The sequence below is a fragment of the Peromyscus californicus genome, unplaced genomic scaffold, assembly GCF_007827085.1.
Source record: "Peromyscus californicus insignis strain IS unplaced genomic scaffold, ASM782708v3 Scaffold_17__1_contigs__length_78620276, whole genome shotgun sequence".
Lineage (NCBI taxonomy): Eukaryota > Metazoa > Chordata > Mammalia > Rodentia > Cricetidae > Peromyscus > Peromyscus californicus.
Genome location: NW_026294469.1, coordinates 1,421,707 through 1,441,384, shown reverse-complemented (window position 1 = coordinate 1,441,384; position 19,678 = coordinate 1,421,707). Strand labels below are relative to the sequence as shown.

General features: G+C 45.3%; 1 protein-coding gene across 2 annotated transcripts in view; it reads left to right on the top strand.

The window, feature by feature from the left end:
- Positions 1-9,859: 9,859 nt before the first annotated feature.
- The window catches only part of Abhd3 (abhydrolase domain containing 3, phospholipase), a 45,021-nt gene continuing 35,202 nt past the window's right edge, over positions 9,860-19,678 (top strand). Inside the window, exons 1-3 of one of the 2 annotated variants that reach the window (XM_052741523.1) lie at positions 9,860-10,094; positions 10,472-10,635; positions 11,630-11,812. In XM_052741523.1, coding sequence (XP_052597483.1) covers positions 9,933-10,094; positions 10,472-10,635; positions 11,630-11,812 — 509 coding nt within the window. In that variant the 5' untranslated portion in view covers positions 9,860-9,932. The remainder of the gene's footprint in view (positions 10,095-10,471; positions 10,636-11,629; positions 11,813-19,678) is intronic. The other variant, XM_052741522.1, reaches the window with a different exon arrangement.

Below are 19,678 nucleotides of genomic sequence, written 5' to 3'. Positions count from 1 at the left end.
ACCACAACATAAAATATTAAAGGGCCGCAGCGTTAGGCAGGTTGAGAATCAGTGCTCTAAACCATAAGGCCAGTTAAATGCCGGCTTTTACAGGTTGCCTTGATCATGCTATTTCATCACAGCAATAGAAAAGTAACTAAGACACCTTGTGAGGGTGGGACTTAGAATTCTGCTCACCACAGTGATTTTTGAAGGAAAGGATGCTCCCTCTACCTGGGTTGCAGTTCCTATTCACTCCCCGTCAGGACCGTATCTTCTCAGGCGCATAGTGTGACTTAAGTGAGTTGCCTTGCTTAAGAATGGTATGGCATGGCATACCTATTATTCCACAATTCAGGAGGCAAAGGCAGAGGTATTGTGAAAGTCCAAGACTGCCTGATCTACCTACCGATTCCAGGCCAGTAGGGCTACATAGCAAGACCCTGTCTCAAAACACCAAAAGAAGAAGGAAGGAAGGAAGGAGGGAGAGAGGGACAGAGGAAGGAAGGGAGGGAAGGAGGAAGGGAGAGAGGTGGGAAGGAGGGAGGGAGGGATAATTTTAGCAATCTTTACAGCATTTCACATGACTACTCTATACTCATCTTTGGTTACACTTCCTTGTAGATATTTTAAGTATTAACAGGACAGAATGTTTTCCCAGATGTCAAAACTACCAAAAATATTTCTCTTTCCAACTCCATATGATCAGAAAGTTGCTTCTTGGGCCAGCCAAATGGTTCAGTGGGTAAAGGGGCTTATGCCAGGCCTGGTGACCTGAGTTCAGTCCCTAAAACCGCTTCACGATGGAAGAAGCAAAATGACTCCCACAGTTGTCTTTGTACTGCCACACTGGTGCTGTTGCACACACACACACACACACACACACACACACACACACACACACACACACACACCAAGGAGCATGTTCCTACATACACACACACACATACACACATACACCAGGGAGCTCATTCCTACACGCTCACACACATACCACATACACACACTAGGGAGCACATTCATACACACACACACACACACACACACACACACACACACTCACCAGGGAGCATGTTCCTACACACACACATACCACATACACACACCAGGGATCAGGGAGCATGTTCCTACATACACACAGACACACACACAGACACACACACACACGCCATAGAGCACATTCATACACACACACACACACACACACACACACACACACATGCCATAGAGCACATTCATACACACACACACACACACACACACACATGCCATAGAGCACATTCATACACACACACACACACACACACACACACACACACACACGTACACACACATGCACACACACGCCATGGAGCACGTTCATACACATACACACACACACACACCTGAGAGCACATTCATTCATACACATAAATGATAATCATACTTTTTTAAAAGTTGCTTCTTGGTGAGATGGGCTCAGCAGTAAAGAAAGGCACTTGCTCGGTGACTTGGGCTCCATCCCCAGAACCCATGTGAAGGTGAACTGAGAGAACTGACTCCACCCAAGTGTCCTCAGACCTCCACGTGCATGTGTACACACAACACCACCAATCATACATACACACATAACAACAGTAATTTTTAAGAGAAAATTGCTTCTTTGCATGAAGTGGAAATAGAGGAATTAAGCTGTAGTTCTGATATCTTTGTCTCAGTCATTACATTTATAACCTGTGTCCGTCTGTCTTCCTTCCCTTCCCCCCTCCTTCCTTCCTTCCTTCCTTCCTTCCTTCCTTCCTTCCTTCCTTCCTTCCTTCCTTCCTTCCTTCCTTCCTTCCCTGTCTCATAAAAAGTAGGTCCTTGGCTTTTTCCTAGGGAAGGAACATCATTCTGTGCCTCTGTCCTTCTCTCCTCCCCACTCCCCTGTTGGGTTATTAGTCTGTAAATTAATCCTCTCCACACAAAGGTATTCCCAAAAGACGCAGTCACCTTGGAGGAAGCAGGGATAATTTTTCTCTCTATTATGGATACAGCTTGGCTCCTGCACTCTGAATCTAATAAACACAAATTAATGTTGAGGGAAGCCATGCCCACATTTGTACTCAAGACTCCAGAGATGAGTATGAATAATAGACTACTGGAGTGAGGTCCAAGGCCACAGACTCATCTGACCCTTGACGACTCTGAGCATCTTCACTAAGTCTCCTGGGCCAAACAGACACCCTTTCTTTCCAATCCAAGTTGCTTTTGCTTTCTTTTCTTTTTTTTTTTTTTTTTTTGGTTTTTTGTTTTTGTTTTTAGTTTTTCGAGACAGGGTTTCTCTGGATCTCTCTCTGTAGCCCAGGCTGGCCTCAAACACAGAGATCCACTTGGCTCTGCCTCCTGAGTGCTGAGATCAAAGGTGTGCACTGCCACCTGGTTTTGCTTTCTTACATCAGTCAGCTCCCCTGCCCTCAGGTATAGGTCCTCGCTTTCTGCCTTGTTTCACACATGAGTGCCAGACAGACTGTGTGGTGAGCTTCATCTGTCCCACCATAGGAGTGCTTGGATTACACACGTGTGCTACCATGTCTGGCTTGACTTGGGTTCTGGGGAGTCTGAATTCAGCTCTTCACCCTTGTATGGCCAGCACTTTATGTAGTGAGCATTCTCCCCAGCCTGTGTGTGTGTGTGTGTGTGTGTGTGTGTGTGTGTGTGTGTGTGTGCTGGAAATTAAACCCAGGACCTCCCCCATGCTTATGCCCTACAACTGAGCTACACCTCAGCCTCTCTGTCTCTGAAATGCGTGGATGTGGAGAGGTTAACACAGTTAACACCATGGAACAGTCAGCTAGCCCATCCCATTTCACTTCAATTCCCACCCTCTTCTCCCTGGACTTCATTTTTTAATGCTCCAGAAAGCACTTTGTTAATAAATACTTCAGTAACCCCACTAAAAGCTAAGTACTCTAGGCTGGGTGTGATGGCACATGTCTGTAATACCTGCACTTGGAAGGTGGAGACAGGAGAATCAGGAGTTCAAGGCTAGTCTGGCCTACATGAGGTCCTATTTAAAACAAAACAAAGAATAGAAGAGGACTTACTGTAAAGGAGGAAAGTGAAGTGGGAGGAAGAAGGAGATGAGTGTGGATAATAGGGAGATATGGGCAAAGTACATTACATATATATGTTTATATATGTAATTATGAAAAAATAAATTTGTAAGTACTCCTAAAAACAGAAAATACAAACACTTCTAACTACCTGACTTCATTAAATAGCCATTCTTTCTTCATATTTTTCTCATTGTTTTGTGTAACTTTTTTTAAAGAATAGTTTGGCCAGGCATGGTGCCTTACATCTGTCATCCCAGCACTCACAATGAGGCTAACCTGGTCTGCATAGTGAGTACCAGCGGGCCAGCTTGGGCTACAGAGTGAAATCCTGTCTGTCTGTCTGTCCATCTGTCCGTCCGTGTGTGTGTGTGTGTGTGTGTGTGTGTGTGTGTGTGTGTGTGTGTGTGTGTGTGTTTGTGTGACTCCCTCTCTCTCTCTCCCTCTCTCTCTCTCTCTCTCTCTCTCTCTCTCTCTCTCTCTCTCTCACACACACACACACACACACACACACACACACACACACACACACACTTGGGGTTGCTCTCCTTGGAATTGTCATGTGTGGCTGCTATTATTAAGTGGCACAAATGAAGCTTCCTCACAGTCATGAAAGGTTTGTTTTGAAACATTTCACAGTGGTCAAAGTATCAGGGAAGACTTATTAGAAATGAGAAATTCCGTGTTAGTTCCTCTCCACTATTTATTTCAAAGAGGCTATTATTGAGATAGTTAAATTTCTCATCCACTCAGAACAAGCATTTACAAAGTGCAATAAAAATTGATTCCCATATGGTTGGGTTGCATATTGGCTCACTGACATCAGGGAGACAACTACAATTGAATTCTCCTGCCACTGCCTCATCTAGCACCTAAGTACTAGCTTTCGTTAACTATTGTTGCCTACAAAACCACCTTAAAAAACCTAGTAACTGAAACAACAAAGTACAATTATAGCAGACAGAGTTTTGTAGGTTAGCTGGGCTCAGCTAGGCTGTGTGTGTGTGTGTGTGTGTGTGTGTGTGTGTGTGTGTGTGTGTGCATGTGCTTATGGGTATGTGTTTATGTATATGTATATGTGTTTATGTGTGTGTATACATGAAGGTGCAGGTGCACATGTGTGTGCACACAGAGGCCAGAGGTCAAGATCTTTTGCTGGAAGGTGAAGCCTGCTGAGTAGGCTAGCCTGGCCCATAAGCCCCAGGGATCCGTTTGTCTCTGCCTCCTCATCCTATAATCACAAGCATGCATGTCCAGGTTTTCCCATGGATTCTAGGGCTCAAACTTAGGTTCTCTGCTTGTCCCAGCACCTCACTGACTGAGCTACCCCCCAGCCCTGCCTAGAGGCTCTTGTGTGGTTGTGGTGAGGTATCTGGGGCCAGAGTCATGGACAGGTCTGGTTGAGTGGAACATCATGAAGATTTCTTTACTCAGATGACTGGCACCTCATCTGGGGGCTGACTGGGTATTTCCCTCAAAATGAGAAGCCTGTGCATGGGATCAGCCTGAGCTTTGTCACGCAGCAGAAGGTCTGCGTAGAAGAACTTCCTACATGGCAGCTTGCTTTCCTTCAACTTGTGTTTCAAAGGCCAAGTTAGAAACTGCAAGGCTTCCTATAAAATCATATTCAACATGGCGGGGCGGGGGGGGGGGGGGGACACCCCAGTGTGAGTCAGGCACTATAGTACACTCACTGCAAGGCTGATTTAGACACTATCCACCATAGCCTCTGAATGAAGAGACTCCTTGACAAGAACAAAACTATGGAGACAAGTCAATGGGGCCTGTTAGAGGACACTGAGCAAGAGTGAGTCTCTCAGAAACCATTCAATAGGGTGGTCTGCAGATCTGTCTAGCCATATGAGTGCCCACTCATCTCTTCTCCATCCTGAGCGAGGAATTCACTCCCCTTACAAAACAACCAGCATTTATGTATCTGCAACCAGAAAGGGCTTTAAAATAAATTCCCAGATCAACAATTCAAAGCCCCAATTCCCTCTCCCAGTCCAGTCTGTCTGTATGGCCCAGAAGAGGAGGAAGCACCTACAATGTTGACACTGGGTATTTAGGCCAGGGTAGACATGGCTTACTAAACCTAGAGAGCTGCAGAGATCCCCACCTCTAGACACCTGACATCTCCATGCATGTATATGTATTACATTCAATGCCAGGGCAAGAGAGAAACTGCTAACAACATGGTTACCCTGGGCGAGACCACAGCTGTGTTCAAGCCTGAGTCTGCAAATGTCAGCTGCAATGTCAGGGTGCAAGGCACAGCTCACTGAGAAAGCCCACACACTCAGTCCTCAGGACCCAAAACCCAACCAAAGCAAAAAGTCTCCAAATCCCATCCTCTGAGACATGGGACTTAATGGATTTCCTACAAAATCCAGGAATAATGTTTACAGATTATTAGCAAAGTGACATGGAGCAAGTACCCTAGCAGATTTGCCCCAGCCCTCCTTTTACAATATATTCCGTACAGGGTGCTCACAGAATTGCGCCCCCATACCCTCACCTTGATATAGCCTACTGGTTTCCAGATAGCAAACAGATACATTCGTCCAAAGTTTATCGGTTTAACACCAGGATACCTTCTGTGGTCTAGCCTTTAACCTTGAAACAATGTTAACTAGTAAAGTTCTCTTTGTGCTTTGCTGTTGTTTACATGAGATACAAAAACATGATACAAAATTTAAAAGGTGTTTAATGACAAGTCAATTCTGCTTTTCAGATCTAGCCACCAATTTTCAGTCTCTGGAATCATCCACTCTTCTCTTTTGTATTTTTCTGGAATGTATATATTTTTAGGTAGATTTTCTATATATTAGTATAGTAGACTTCAATTAAATATGGTATATTAACACAAAACTTGTGGTGATGTGTTCCTGTTAAAAAGTTGCCTTCCATTAAATCTTAGAATGTTTTGACCTTGAGCCAACATTCAGGAGGCAGAGTTAGGAGGACTGTTGCAATCTCTAGGCCACGCAGGTTTACATAGGTAAGTTTCAGGTCATCCAGGGTTACTTCACAAAAAATCTGCCAAAATAAAGAAATAAAAGGTTTTTGGCCTTCTCATTAGTAATAGGCCTTTTTGTGTGATTTTTGCCTTTACAGTGAGTTTTAAGTTGTCTTTAAAAATAACTTTTTACTGTTTGGCAGATGTTCATTGTGACATTTATAAGCAAAGTAAAGCATAATGGGAGAGGTAGAAAAATGGTTTAGTGGTTAAGAGCACCTGCTGCTCTTGCAGAGGACTGGAATTCACTTCCCAGCATCCCCAGGTGAGGTAGCTCACAACTGCTCACAGCTCCAGCTCGAGGCTCAAGTGGCTTCCACATGCACGTGCATACACAAAATAAAAAATAAGTCCAAAAGGGAAGTATAACAAAATATACCTTCTTACTGGGTTGTTTATTTATGAATATCAGTTGAAGAGTTGAAAGTTTTAACTTAGAGATTTTTTTATGTGCTATATTTGAACATGGTATGCTACCTTTGAAACTCATGTGTAGGCAGAGTTTCTCTGTGTCTCCACAGCGATTCCCAAATAACCATTCAGAGACTTATAATTACTTATAAATGCTCAGCCAATAGCTCAGGATTGTTACTAGCTAACTCTTATATTTTAAAATAACCCATATTTCTTATCTACCCTCTGCCACGTGGTGGTACCTTCCTTCAACACGGCATGTTCATCTTGCTTCTCTCTGCATCTCTGGAGACTCCCAAGGCTCTGCCCTTCTTCCTCTCAGCGTCCTCTGTCTCTGCTGTCCTGCCTATCTACCAGCCAGTCAGCTTTTTCATTGAACCAATCGGAAGGCACCTTAGCAAAGACACATCTTCACAGTGTACAAAAAGATTATTTCATAACACTCATGTCAAAATGTTGTCCCTAAGGTAACAATGCTGAGAGGTAGTGAGAATTTGAAGAGGTAATGGGTTAGTCAAGAGGGTTACCCCCTTTCTGGAAGGACTACATTAATCTTCACAGTAGGTTTCATGGAGCTGGTGGGTTCTGGAGAGCAGACAGTTGTAAGGCCACATCTGTTTGTCTCCTCTGCACAGCCTGTTGTCCTTGTGATGTTTACCACATCTGAGACCCTTGTCAGATGAGGTCATCCTGGACTTCCAGTCTCTAGAAATACAAGCTCAGCTTCTTTCCTTCGGAAACCACTCTTACCCTCTGGATACTCTGTAATAGCAACTGAAGTTACACTAAGATACCGGGTCTTTGCTCACATCTTTTCTTCTCTACTCTCCTTTTGACTACAGATTGGAGCTGAGAATGAGAGCTGGGTTATAACACAGTGGCAGGGCACTCCTCAACATTTCATGAGGCTGTGGGTTCAGTCCCTAGCACTGCACACAGGAAAAACAACAAAAACCAGTGGTTGTTTTCCTACCTTTGTAGGAAAGCTGAGCTGTAACCCAGACTGAATTTTTAGCTCCGCTTATACCAGCCAAGTTAAGAAGCAAAGGGGTAGAGACAACAGCACCTTGTTTCCAAAGGTAGTAGTGCTAATGACCCAGAGCAGAGCTTGGTGCCCAGTGTGGTGAGTGTGGATGCCCAACACCATGGAGGAAGGCTTAGAAACAGCAGGAGTGCTGCCATCATGGGACCAGCGCTGCAACATCTGGAAGGGGGAGGAGTCTGGCATAACCCATGCTGGTTTCCAACTCACTATGTAGTAGGGGATGACCTTGAACTCCTGACCTCCCAAGTGCTGAGATTCCAGTGATACACCACCATGTCAAATGTATGCACTGCTGGAGATTGAACCCAGGTCCTAGTGTATGCTGAGTAAGCACTCTGCCTACTGAGTAGTATCCTAGTACCAGCTCTTCAACTTCTTAAGGCATTGCTTCTAAATCCCAAGCCTAGTTCTTGGGCCTACGGAAAGATTTCGTTCACTGCCAAATGCTATTACAATACATTCCATGTACAACAAACCCAAATTGGTTTTTCCTCTTACTCTAAGAACTGTGTTGGTGCAGCTCTTCCCTTTAGCACATTTTCTGCAATTTAAGTGATTACTCCTCTGTTAGCTCTAATTTTGAAGTCTTTGGTCTCTTGATCATCAAAGAAGTTAGTTGAAAGTGAATAAACTCCAGAACTCTCATTTTCTCACCTGTAAATTGGGAGTCCCAGTTCTTGTGTCAAGGAAGACTATAAATGGAGACAGGAAAGAGGCTTGGGCATCAAGGTGTGGTGGGGGAGAAGCATGCTAGGAGTGCAGGACAGTGGTGGACCGCAGGCATGGCACGCTAGTTACCCTAATTTGATCGCTATAGATTAGACATGTATTGCCATCTCACACTCTAATCCATAAAATACAACTACCATGTGCTGATATAAAAATAAGCAATGTATAGCTGGGGATGTAGCTCAGGTGTAGAGTGCCTAGCAGGCACAAAGCCTGGGCTCGATCCTCTGCACTGTATAAACTTGGTTTGGTGGTAATCCCAGCACTAGGAAGGTGAAAGCAGGAAGGGCAGAAGTTCAGGGTCACCCTTAGTTACACAGTGCGTTCAAGGCAAGCTTGAGCTACATAAGACTCTGTCTTTAAAAAGAAAAAAAATCGATATATTCAAAGAATTTAAACCTGTGACATTTTCTGTAGTCTCATCAGCCCTTACCTTCACTTTACATCTAGCCACCCTTGTTTCAAATGTCTGGAACTATCCTCAGACTTCTGTCACGGTGCCACAAACAAGCCTAAGAGAACCTACTTCATAAATTGTATCGAGCACATACCCCAGTTTCCGGGGGGGGGGGGGGGGGGGGGGAATAATCACTCTTGATTCAGACTTGGTATAACACTCATTTATTCACACAGTAAGATTACAAGCAATATTCATCCTGTCTTCCAAATGGAAGCAGGAGTACCTCTCCGGGTATACAGGTCCAGACTCGCCACATCTGTTCCTCTGGATCTTGGGTCAGCCTTCCTCAGGTCAGCCATGTCTGCACTGGGGACAGGATCTCACGTCTCTGGCAGAGGAGAGTCATCTCGCGCGAGGGCCTGACGAGCTCTGTTGGTCGGGTCTGAGGCTTCATCTTTTATATTCTTTCCTGGCTAGGTTTCTAGTCTTATCCCTACTTCCACACATAGCTTATAGCTTATCACTACTCCATTTGTGGTTTACTTACATCATTCTATTGCTTATCACTCCTGACCAGGGTTGTTCACCCTAGGCCTTACATGTGTTCCTTACATAAATGCTTTCTTGTGTGCATCCTGTGTAATCAGCCCGAATTGCCATACACCTGCGAGTTCACAGCATTAATTAACCACATGATTGAATCCTATTTCCGGTTCCCGACCTTTTCAAGATCCAGTTCTCATTTAAAAGCCCTTAGCTATCTAAAAGATTCACCGGGAGACTGAAAGTCGAGCATGAGGCATGAGTGTCTGCAGTTGATGGGATTTTTGGGGGTTGGGGGGTGGAGGATAGTTTCCCTAGGGATGCAAGCTCCAGTGGGATAGAGGATTCTCTCCCTGCGTAGTGCACTCTCCTTCCGCGTCAACTTTGGAATCGGAAGCAAGTGCCCGCTTCTCTGCAAACCGCTGCCTCCGGAGCTCGGCCGAGTCTACTGTTCAAGGTCACAGCGGCAGGTGGCGGCCCGGCCCGTTTCCTTCTGCAGGGCTCACGCGCTCACTCCCGGCACTCCAGGGACACCGGGAGGTCCACCACCGCGGGGCGGTCCAGCGCGCGTCTGGAAGGTTCGCGGGCGGGGCGGGGCGCGACGGGCCACGCCTCCCGGGCCGCCGTTGGCCGAGGCCGCGCTCCGCCCCGCTGGCGCCGCTCCCCCGCACCGCGGGTCCGGGCGCTCGGGCAGGCCGGCCTCCGCTGCAGCTGCGCCCCGCTCGCGCTATGCAGCGCCTGGCCATGGACCTGCGGGTGCTGTCCCGGGAGCTGGCGCTCTACCTGGAGCACCAGGTCCGCGTCGGCTTCTTCGGCTCGGGCGTGGGCTTGTCGCTGATCCTGGGCTTCAGCGTCGCCTACGCCTGCTACTACCTGAGCAGCATTGCCAAGGTGAGCCGGGGGCGGGGGCGGCGGAGCGTGGCGGGCCCCGGGGCTGCTCCGAGGGCGCGTGGGCGACACTAGCCGCCTGCGCGGTTCAGAGTCCTGCCACCGGGTCCTCCCGGCGGCCCGTGCCCCGGACCCGCCAACCCAGCTGCGGTACTTCGGGGAGGACACCCGGCGCTCAGTTCGCGTGTCCTCCGGGATGCCACTGAGCGCATCTTGGGACTGTTGTGATTGTGGCTTCTGTGCGTCAGTCTCCGGGGAGATGGAATCGGAGGGCTCGCGCGCGGCCTGCGGGTGGGGACACGATAAATCCGCTGGTTGCTGGTTTACGGCCGCCGTAAACTTTGTTCTGGACCCCTCACCGATGCTGCTTCTCCCGGCAGAAACCCCAGTTAGTGACTGGAGGGGAGAGTTTCAGTCGCTTCCTCCAGGACCACTGTCCCGTGGTGACAGAAACCTATTACCCGACGGTATGGTGCTGGGAGAGCCGAGGACAGACACTGCTGAGACCCTTCATCACTGCCAAGCCCCTGGTGCAGTACAGGAAGTAAGTGAATGTCTATTTGAGACATATCTTCCAAATCACAGGTTTTAATTCCCACGTCCAGTTCTAAGTTAGTACATCTGTGGCTAGCAAAATAACAGAACGTTAGAGAAGAAAATAGGAGGGATGCCGCCTGCCCACCCTCTTCCAGCTGCAGGAAACTATCCAGGTGTTGCGCCTCCCAGCCTTTTTTCTTTTTCTTCCTTTTCCTTTTTTCCTTTTTTCATCCTAATGTAAACATACAGAATGGAAGCCCTAGCTTATTTCTGGAATATGAGAAGAACTTTGTGGGTTTTTTGGCGGGGGGGGGGGGGGGGGAGGTACTGTTTTCCAATTTGTCATTTCCAGTTTGTCCTTGAGGATCTAGACACTTTGATGAGATGCACTAATGTCGGGTGGTGATTTTGCTTCATCTGACTCTGCTTCATTGAGTCAGAGTTGTAGCAGAAAACAAGTCCGCACCGGCTTTACCCAGAATTCCCTGTCGGTATCTGTATGACCTCAATCAATAGGGGTTAAATGCTAAGTGTTTGAGAGTAATAAGGAAATGATTAAATATATGAAGAGCTCTGTGTGTGTAATACCAAGGAAAAATCCAAGGCCTTGTGCTAGGCAGGGGCTCTACCACACTCCCACCCAAATATTTGAAGTTCTTTGAAGTTTATTCTTTTTTAAGTTCATTTAAAAAATAATTTATTGATTCTTTGATAATTTTGTGCATGTATATAATGTATTTTGACCACATTCACACATACACACCCCAATTACCCTGATTTATCCCCTTCTGAAGTTCATTTTTTACCTATTACCTTTCATTGGAAATATGGTATTAATCTTCATAATATTTTTGTAATGAAAGAAAGTGACTTACAGATATCTATATGTGAATGTGGGTAAGTTATTTTGTGATGACCGGGTAATGTCACATCTATAGAATGAAAACACCAATGCAACTTAAAGCACTACTCAGTAATGCCTTTGGAACGGTTGCTTTCAGTGAACTCATTAAAACGGCAGATGGAGGACAGATCTCACTGGACTGGTCTGATAACAATAACAGTTCGTGCTATGAGGATGCCAGCACCAGACCTACTATCTTGCTGTTGCCTGGCCTCACTGGAACAAGCAAGGAATCCTACATCCTTCATATGATCCGTCTCAGCGAAGAACTAGGATACAGGTACCTGTGAAAGATTATTTCCCACTTTTCACTTAATTCTTACTGACATATAAATACTTCAGGCTGAGTGAGCTTGTGGCATAAGCCTTTAATCCTAGCACTAGGGAAACAGAGGCAGGTAGATCTCTGTGAGTCCAAGGCCAGCTTAATCTTTGTAGAAAGTTCCAGGCCATTAGGGTACATAGAGAGAAACCCTGTCCCCCCTGAAAAATTTTTCCCCCAAGGTGGTGTTGAACGCCTTTAATCCCAGAACTCGGGAGGTAGAGGCAGGTAGATCTCTGAGGAGGCCAACCTCTTCTACAGAGCAAGTTCCAGGACAGTCAGGGCTACACAGAGAAACCCTGCCTCAAAAAACATACAAAGATTTTTTTTCCTTAGGTGCATGTTTCAAATACACACTCATTCACACTCCCTCATGCATAAATTAAGCAATCTCCTAAATTATTACTTAATTCTGATTCCTCTTTATCTCCATTTCCTAAGTGATCAGCTCGTACAACAAGCTTAGGTAAATGAGCAAATGATATTAGAACCACCTGAGAATTGATAGCGTTCTCTCCCCCACATACACCCACGCCTGAGAAGTAATGGACCCTGTAAGAGAGCATGCTATCCGGAATAGCAGAAGTAGTAGACCCTGCAAGAGAGAATGCTATCCGGAATAGCAGTTCCATGCTCCTGAGAGTGTACAGAGGGGTTCTCCTGTCACACTTTGAATTTGGTTGGGCCTTAGATTTGTTAATCTTATTTGCCTGACTTAGATCCAAGTGTAAAAATGTTCAGCATTAGCTTGTAGGTCCTCCTTAGTTTTCCACAGGCAATCAGTTCTTTTTTTGTCCACCTGAATTTGCAGGTGCACATGGCTAGTGGCCAGCTGATACCATAGCATTTTTCTTGGCCATCAGGTACAATTTAATTTTTCCAAGTGACTTGGCAGCTTTACATTTCAGATTCAGCTCTAGAGTCTTAAAGCGGGCTGTTATAAAAGGTACTGTTTTTGTGTGTTGGTCTTTTAGCTGATGGTAATATTGAGGTGGTACACACTGTGACTTGTGTTTACAGTCAGCTCTTTTTTTCTAAACTGGGAATACTCATTTGTATGACACTTCGGTGTAAAGAGGGAAATGTCACAATAGAAAATTCTGTTTTAACAAGTTAACTCTGGTCTTTTACAGACAAAGCCTCTTATGGTCCTAAAATAGCATTCTCTCAGAAGCTCAAAGTATTTATTGTAGACTTGGGGTTTGCTAAGAAATAGCAGGAACCCATGATTATTCCATTTTAAACAATATCCACTTAGATTGAAGCTTGTTTCTGATTTACGTCTAAAACTTGGTCATGCTAAAATGATGGGGTCTATAAAGCCACCCCCCCATTCCAGTTTTGAGACAGGATCTCATGTAGCCCAGGCTAACCTCAAAGTCACTATGTAGCCAAAATTTTGGGAAGGCTTGTACTAGGAATTATGAAAACCTGTACTTTCCTGGGGACCTTGTAAAGAGAAGGCTGGGCCAGTTTGTTGTCAGCAGCTTAAAGAGCTAATCAAGGATGGCCTTGAACTTCTGGTCCTCCTCCTCAACCTCAGAGGAAGTTGTCACTACTCTAGGTTCAGGAGACCTAGCCCAGAGTTCCATGCACACTAGACTTGGAGTATTTCAGCCCGAGTGTGAAGTGTCCTAACCCAGGGTTCCATGCACACTAGACTTAGTGTGTTTCAGCCTGAGTGTGACGTGTCCTGGGCTGGGTCAGACTGGCCTTGGCAAGGAAGGAGGAGGAAAGAACAGGCTATTGTCAGTAAACTCTTTGTGCCCTTGGGACTTAGTCCCATTTATTTACTTCTAGCTGCCAAGAGTCTGGTCTGGCTGAGGAAATGGCTCAATCATACGGTGCCTGCCCAGCAAACATGAGAATCCACATGAAAGTTGAGCCCAAGAACTGGAGAGGTGGCTCAGCAGTCAGAGCACTGGCTGCCGTTGCAGAGGACCGGATTTAGTCCCTGGCACTCACATGGCAGCTCTCTACTCTGTAGTTCCAGACTCTTCTGACCTCCATGGGCACCAGGCATGCAATATGACATACATACATATATGCAAACAAACATGCACATAAAATAAAAATAAATAAATATTAAAAAAAACTGGACAGTGTGGTATGTGCCTGTCTCCCCAACGCTGGGAGTAATGGAGGAAGTCAAGTCCTGAAACTCGTAGGCCAGCCGGTCTACCCTGATTGATGAGCTTCAGGTCCACTTAGAGACCCTTTTCTGAAAAGCTGAAGCAGATAGGCATAGAGGAAAGACCGCTGCATCGACCTTTCTTCCACATACATGCGCCCACACGGACCCACCCTTACTGACAAGTCCATGCAACACATACACACGCGAACACAAAGAAATCCTGAGTTTTACAAATAGAGCCTTGAGAGGAAAAATTTCAAGTCTCTGACCTAAGTCAGAGAGGCTGTGTCGGTTCACTTCTGCTGTTTAACAAACCCTCCCAAAGGTTAGCACTTTAAAACAGCCATTCTGCTCAGTGCAGGGCCTGGCAGTTTGGGTTAAGGTTGCTAAATTTGGTCTTAACTAGAATTGTTTGTGCATATGTGACTATCTGTCAAGATGGTTGCATGCTTGGGGACTCTGGGACCACTCAGCTCCACTGCCATGATGCCTCATCTACCCTCAGGTTCACACTGGGCTGTACTTTTGGTAGAAGAGGGTTTACTGAATGTAAAAGCAGAAGCTGTCAGTGCCTCTGAGGCCCAAGCTGAGAGCTCCCACAGTGTTACTTCTGTGTTGTTCTGCTGACCAAACCAGGGCAGATGAGATAAGCATCCCTGAGTCCCAGCAGGCATTGCGGACGATTACAGAAAGGACGGGCAGTTTCAAGACCGCTGAAGTAAAATGTCAATCTGGAAGCTTGACAGAAAGCAGAAAGGAGCTTAAACTATTGGGGGTGTGGCTGGGATCTGGCAGGAGACAGGGCTTGAGGAAGGCTTTGTAATATGGTGGGACAGAGATGGGATTTAGGGTTCAACCTAGACTCTGATGTTGGGACTGCCATTCACAGAGTGATCCTAGCAGCTAACTGAATTGTCCCATCACGGCTCCCTCTCTTACGTCAGCGTTCAGCTGGGTTGTCTGCACACAGGGAGTCTTTAGAAAATGTTTGTCTTCTTTCTGTCATCCTCTAGTCTGATCAGAGCAGGAACTTTTTGTAATTTAGAAGCACAAGGCACACCCCTTCTCCTTTCAGGAACATGTGGCCATCACTGTAATGTCTGTGCAGAGGTAAACATCTGTGTGACACAAAGGTGTCAGCTCCGCTCACTAACTTGTGTAGAGGACTTGGGGTAGGGGCGTGAGGTCTGTCAGGTCAGCGGGGATCTGGTGCTTCTGGTAAGATACTGAGTCATGAGAGAGAATCTAACTCCAGCCTGTGGATGGATGAAACCAAAGGATTTGTGGTCAATGTAAACACATTTTCTACTCATTCAAAATCAGTGATTGATGGGAAGGAAAGTGGGCCAAAGTTTAGGTAAGACAATTATGAGTAAAGGTGTTTTAACTAGGTCAAAGGTACCTAGACTTGGATAGAGAATATTTGGCCTGCTTACAGTGACCATCTTCACAGAACTATGGTTGCAAAATGTCCTCTTGGAGGAGACTTCTGTTGAACCAGAAAAATTCTTTCCAGTTTTATCAGTCTGTTGAGATAAATGTTTCCTGGAGGGTACATGAAGTAAGAAAGGTCTCAAGGCCACAAGTAAGTTTAGAAGTATCCCATGGAAATCAGAAGACTAGGAAAAGAGTAGTTGTGGTGCTAATATTGTGTACCTTAATAAATTTGCCTGAAGATCAGAAAACAGAACACGCCACTAGATTAAACATAGAGGTCAGGCACTGGTGGCACACCTTTAATCCTAGCACTCAGGAGGCAGAGATCCGTCTGAATCTCTGTGAGTTCAAAACCACCCTGAATTACATGAGATTGACGCAGTCTAGGAGAGAAACAGAGCCAGGAAGTGGTGGCACACTCTTTTAATCCCTGTACTTGGGAATCACATGCCTTTAATCCCAGCACTAGGAAAGTTAAGACAGGAAATGGTATGGGTGGGCAGAGAAGGGTATATAAGGCGTGAGGAGACAGGAACTAAAGTTTTTCAGTTGAGGAATCCCAGAGGTAAGAGGTGGCTTGTTCCTTTGTCTCTCTGATCTTTTAGTATTTACCCCAATTTCTAGGTCCAGTTTTTTTTTTTTATTAAAAGACCAATTAGAATTTGCATTACAGGTAGTTCCCTCTAATAACAAAAAGCCCTTTTTCTTTGAGACAGGGTCTCACTTCATAGCCTAGGCTAGCATAGAACTCAATATGTAGTTGAGGCTGCCTCAGTTGCCCAAGTGCTACAAGTGCTGGCGGTGGCAGTGGCTGCTGCTGTTCCTTCTCCTCCTCCTCCTCCTCCTCCTCCTCCTCCTCCTCCTCCTCCTCCTCCTCTTCCTTCTCCTCCTCCTCCTCCTTTTTTTCTCCTTCTCCTCCTCCTCCTCCTTCATCATCTAAGTTTTTTTATTTTTATTTCATGTGCATTTGTGTTTACCTGCATGTATGTCTGTGTGAAGGTGTCAGATCCCCTGAAACTGGAGTTAACAGATGGTTTTGAGCCAAGTCAAATACTGGGTTCTCTGGAAGAGCAGCCAGTGCTTGTAACTGCTGAGCCATCTCTCTAGCTTCCATGTTGGCTTCTTTAGAAATCTCAGTTCAGTAGCTGGGGAAATGGCTATGATGATAAAGCCCATTTGCCGTGAAAGCATGAAGACCTGAGTTGGAAACCTTCAGGACCATGTTTAGAAATAAACAAACATTCCGATGCCACAGGTATAACACAGATGTCTAATCCTATTACTCCCCGCAGGACATGGGAGTAGAGACAGGAGAGCCCCAGGAGATCATGGGCCATCTAGCCTGGCCTACAGAGCAGAAAAAAGTGACCCAGAGACCCTGTGTCACACAAAGTAGAACTTGAAGACTGACACCAGAGGTTGTCCTTTGGCCTCCACATGCACACTGTGGCACACACACACACACTCATACAAACACATAAAAATCTCTATTTGTGACATACGTACCTATAGTCTGTCTGCTCAGGAGGTTAAGGCAGGAGGATCACTTGAGCCCAGGAGTTTGGGGCCAATCCTGAGCAACATAATGAAACATTCATCAAGAAAATGAAGTTTTTTAAAAGCATAATAAAAGAAACCTACATGTAGTAGCATAGCCTAATAGGTAGTATGTTGTAGCTGAATAATATCCTGTTTTCTTAAATCTTTTTCCCATCTCTGAGTTGATTTCCTGAACTAAAACACAAACAAGGGGAAAACAGTGATTCTGACTGAATCTGGATCAGCTTTTACCTCGGCCTTTTCAGTCCTTTATCATTATGCTCCACCCCCAGATAATATTGAAGAGTGACCCATCCAGAATTATGTAATAACAATTTCGTGGAAATCTAGGACAATCGTTAAGTATTTTGGTGCTGTACAGTAGCTTATATTCCCCAGGAACCTATAGTCTAGCTGAGGTGACAGCACATGCAGAAACAGGAAGTGTGCATTCTGCAGGCCCAGAACTGGCTGCAGGTGGCAGAAAACCCAGACTAACAATGGCCCCAACAAAATCCAAGTTGGGCTGTGGGGTATCTCAGTGTTGGAGCACTTGGCTTAGCGTATATGAGGCCCTGGGATGCATCTTCAGCCCCAGAGGGGTAAAAGTAAGGCACAGATATCTTTGTCCTGAAAGTTCAGGAGGCAGTCCCAACTTGTCTGGTCTGTATCACTACCCAGAGCCCAGGCACGCTGTGTGTGTGTGTGTGTGTGTGTGTGTGTGTGTGTGTGTGTGTGCATCACACATGTTCCCCAAGCCAGGCTTTGTTGTTGTTTGAATTTGTTTTTGTTGTTATTGTTTTTGTTGTTTTTTTGGGGGGTTTTTTGTGAGGCACTGATAAACACTAACTCTATGGCATGTATATGACGTACATATGTGTAGATTCAAACGTGCTCACCCATGTGTGCACATGTGAAAGCTGGAAGCTGACATAGACTGTTTTTCTCTGTCACTCTCCATCTCTTCTCCTTTCCTTTTCTTTTCTTTTCTTTTTCTTTTTCTTTTTTTTTTTTTTTTTTTTTTTTTTTTTACAGGGGTGGGCAGGGTCTCTCCCTGAACCTGGAGCTTACCATTTTATGGAGACTGGCTTGCGATCAAGCCTCCAGCCCCACCTGTCTCTTTCTCTCTGTGTCACTGGGGTTACACATGTTTTCTGCGGTGCCTGGCTTTTACATGGGACTCTGAACTCAGGGCCTCAGGCTTGCACAGCAGACTTTACCCGCTGAGCCACCTCCCCAGCCCGTCATTTCAGCTGCAGTACCCAAGAAAATAAAAGGAAAGTAGAAAACACACTCTCATACTTTAAGGATACACACCTAAGAGGCTGAGGGCTGAGGGCTCAATTTAGGGGTAGTGTGTTTGCCTAGCATGTGTGAGCCCTGGATTTGATCCCCCAAAACCCCCAAAATGGACTGTTATTATTTCATACGGTGTCCTGGGGTAGCCAGTGCAGAAGCTGAGCATACACTTGATAGGTCTGGCATGAAAAGGAGAGAGATGGGAAATTGAGTCAAAAGAAAGGGGCATCTTTTTTAATTTTGTTGAGAAATTTTCAACATTAAGACTTAGGTTTTGAAACATGTTTCACTACTTTTTTTCCTACTTAGGGAAAACACTGTTTTTGTTATGTGGTCTGACAGGACAATGGCCTTTTATTCACTGCAGAACCCACTTATTGGCAACAAGGAGAGAGAGTCACTTGGGAAATGGTTTAAATAGGTTAAATATTTGACTCCTTTCAAGTGTATCTTCACTTTTCTGTTTGGGGTTTTATTTAGGGGTGTGGTAAGCATAATATCACAGGTTTCAATGATGTAACATTTCCAGCATCATTAGAGGTACCTTGTACAATCTGCAGATGCCTCCAAGGGAGGAAGAATGAGGAAAACTGAACTAAGGAAAATGGAGCTGTGGAAATAAGAGTTTGTTCTGATTGCCTCCCCCATTTTATATTAGAAATTATTTTAAGTCATCAGAAACTTCTATCTTGATAATTCATTTTTTGTAAAAAATAACATTTTTTTCTTTTTTCTTTTTGGTTTTTTTGAGACAGGATTTCTCTGTGTCGTTTTGGTGCCTGTCCTGGAACTCTCTCTGTAGCCCAGGCTGGCCTCGAACTCACAGAGATCTGCCTGCCTCTGCCTCCCGAGTGCTGGGATTAAAGGCATGCGCCACTACCACCACCCACCCCACCCCCAGCAAAAAATAACATTTTTTAAGTGTGAAAAAATAAAGTAATTATAACTTATTGTTCTTGAGACTAGCTAGGTTAAGGATATTAGAAAACACTGATGAAAAGTTTAGATTCTGTAATGATAATAGACTAGAAAAATAATTATGATGGATACTGACAAGTGATCCCATCGTGAGATTATCCACTGTCAAATACACATCAGAGATTAAGGTGTGTCCTAGTGGCCAAATACTTGCCTAGCATGCCCAAGGCTTTGCTTCCATCTCCAACACATACACACACAGAAGCGAAAACAAAAGTAACCTTAATCCTTTCAGGGTCAGAGCTTTATTATAAGAGTTGGCATGCCCATCAGATACACTCTGTGCTCAGAGCTCCCATCTTCTTTGGAAAGAGAGACTTGAATGTTAGCTTAGATAACAAAGATGGAACAGTGAGCTTGGTTGGGGGATCTTTGAGTGGACTCTGTGGAGTTCAACTTCTGGCTGGGTTACAAACTACATATGCTTACAGGAACAT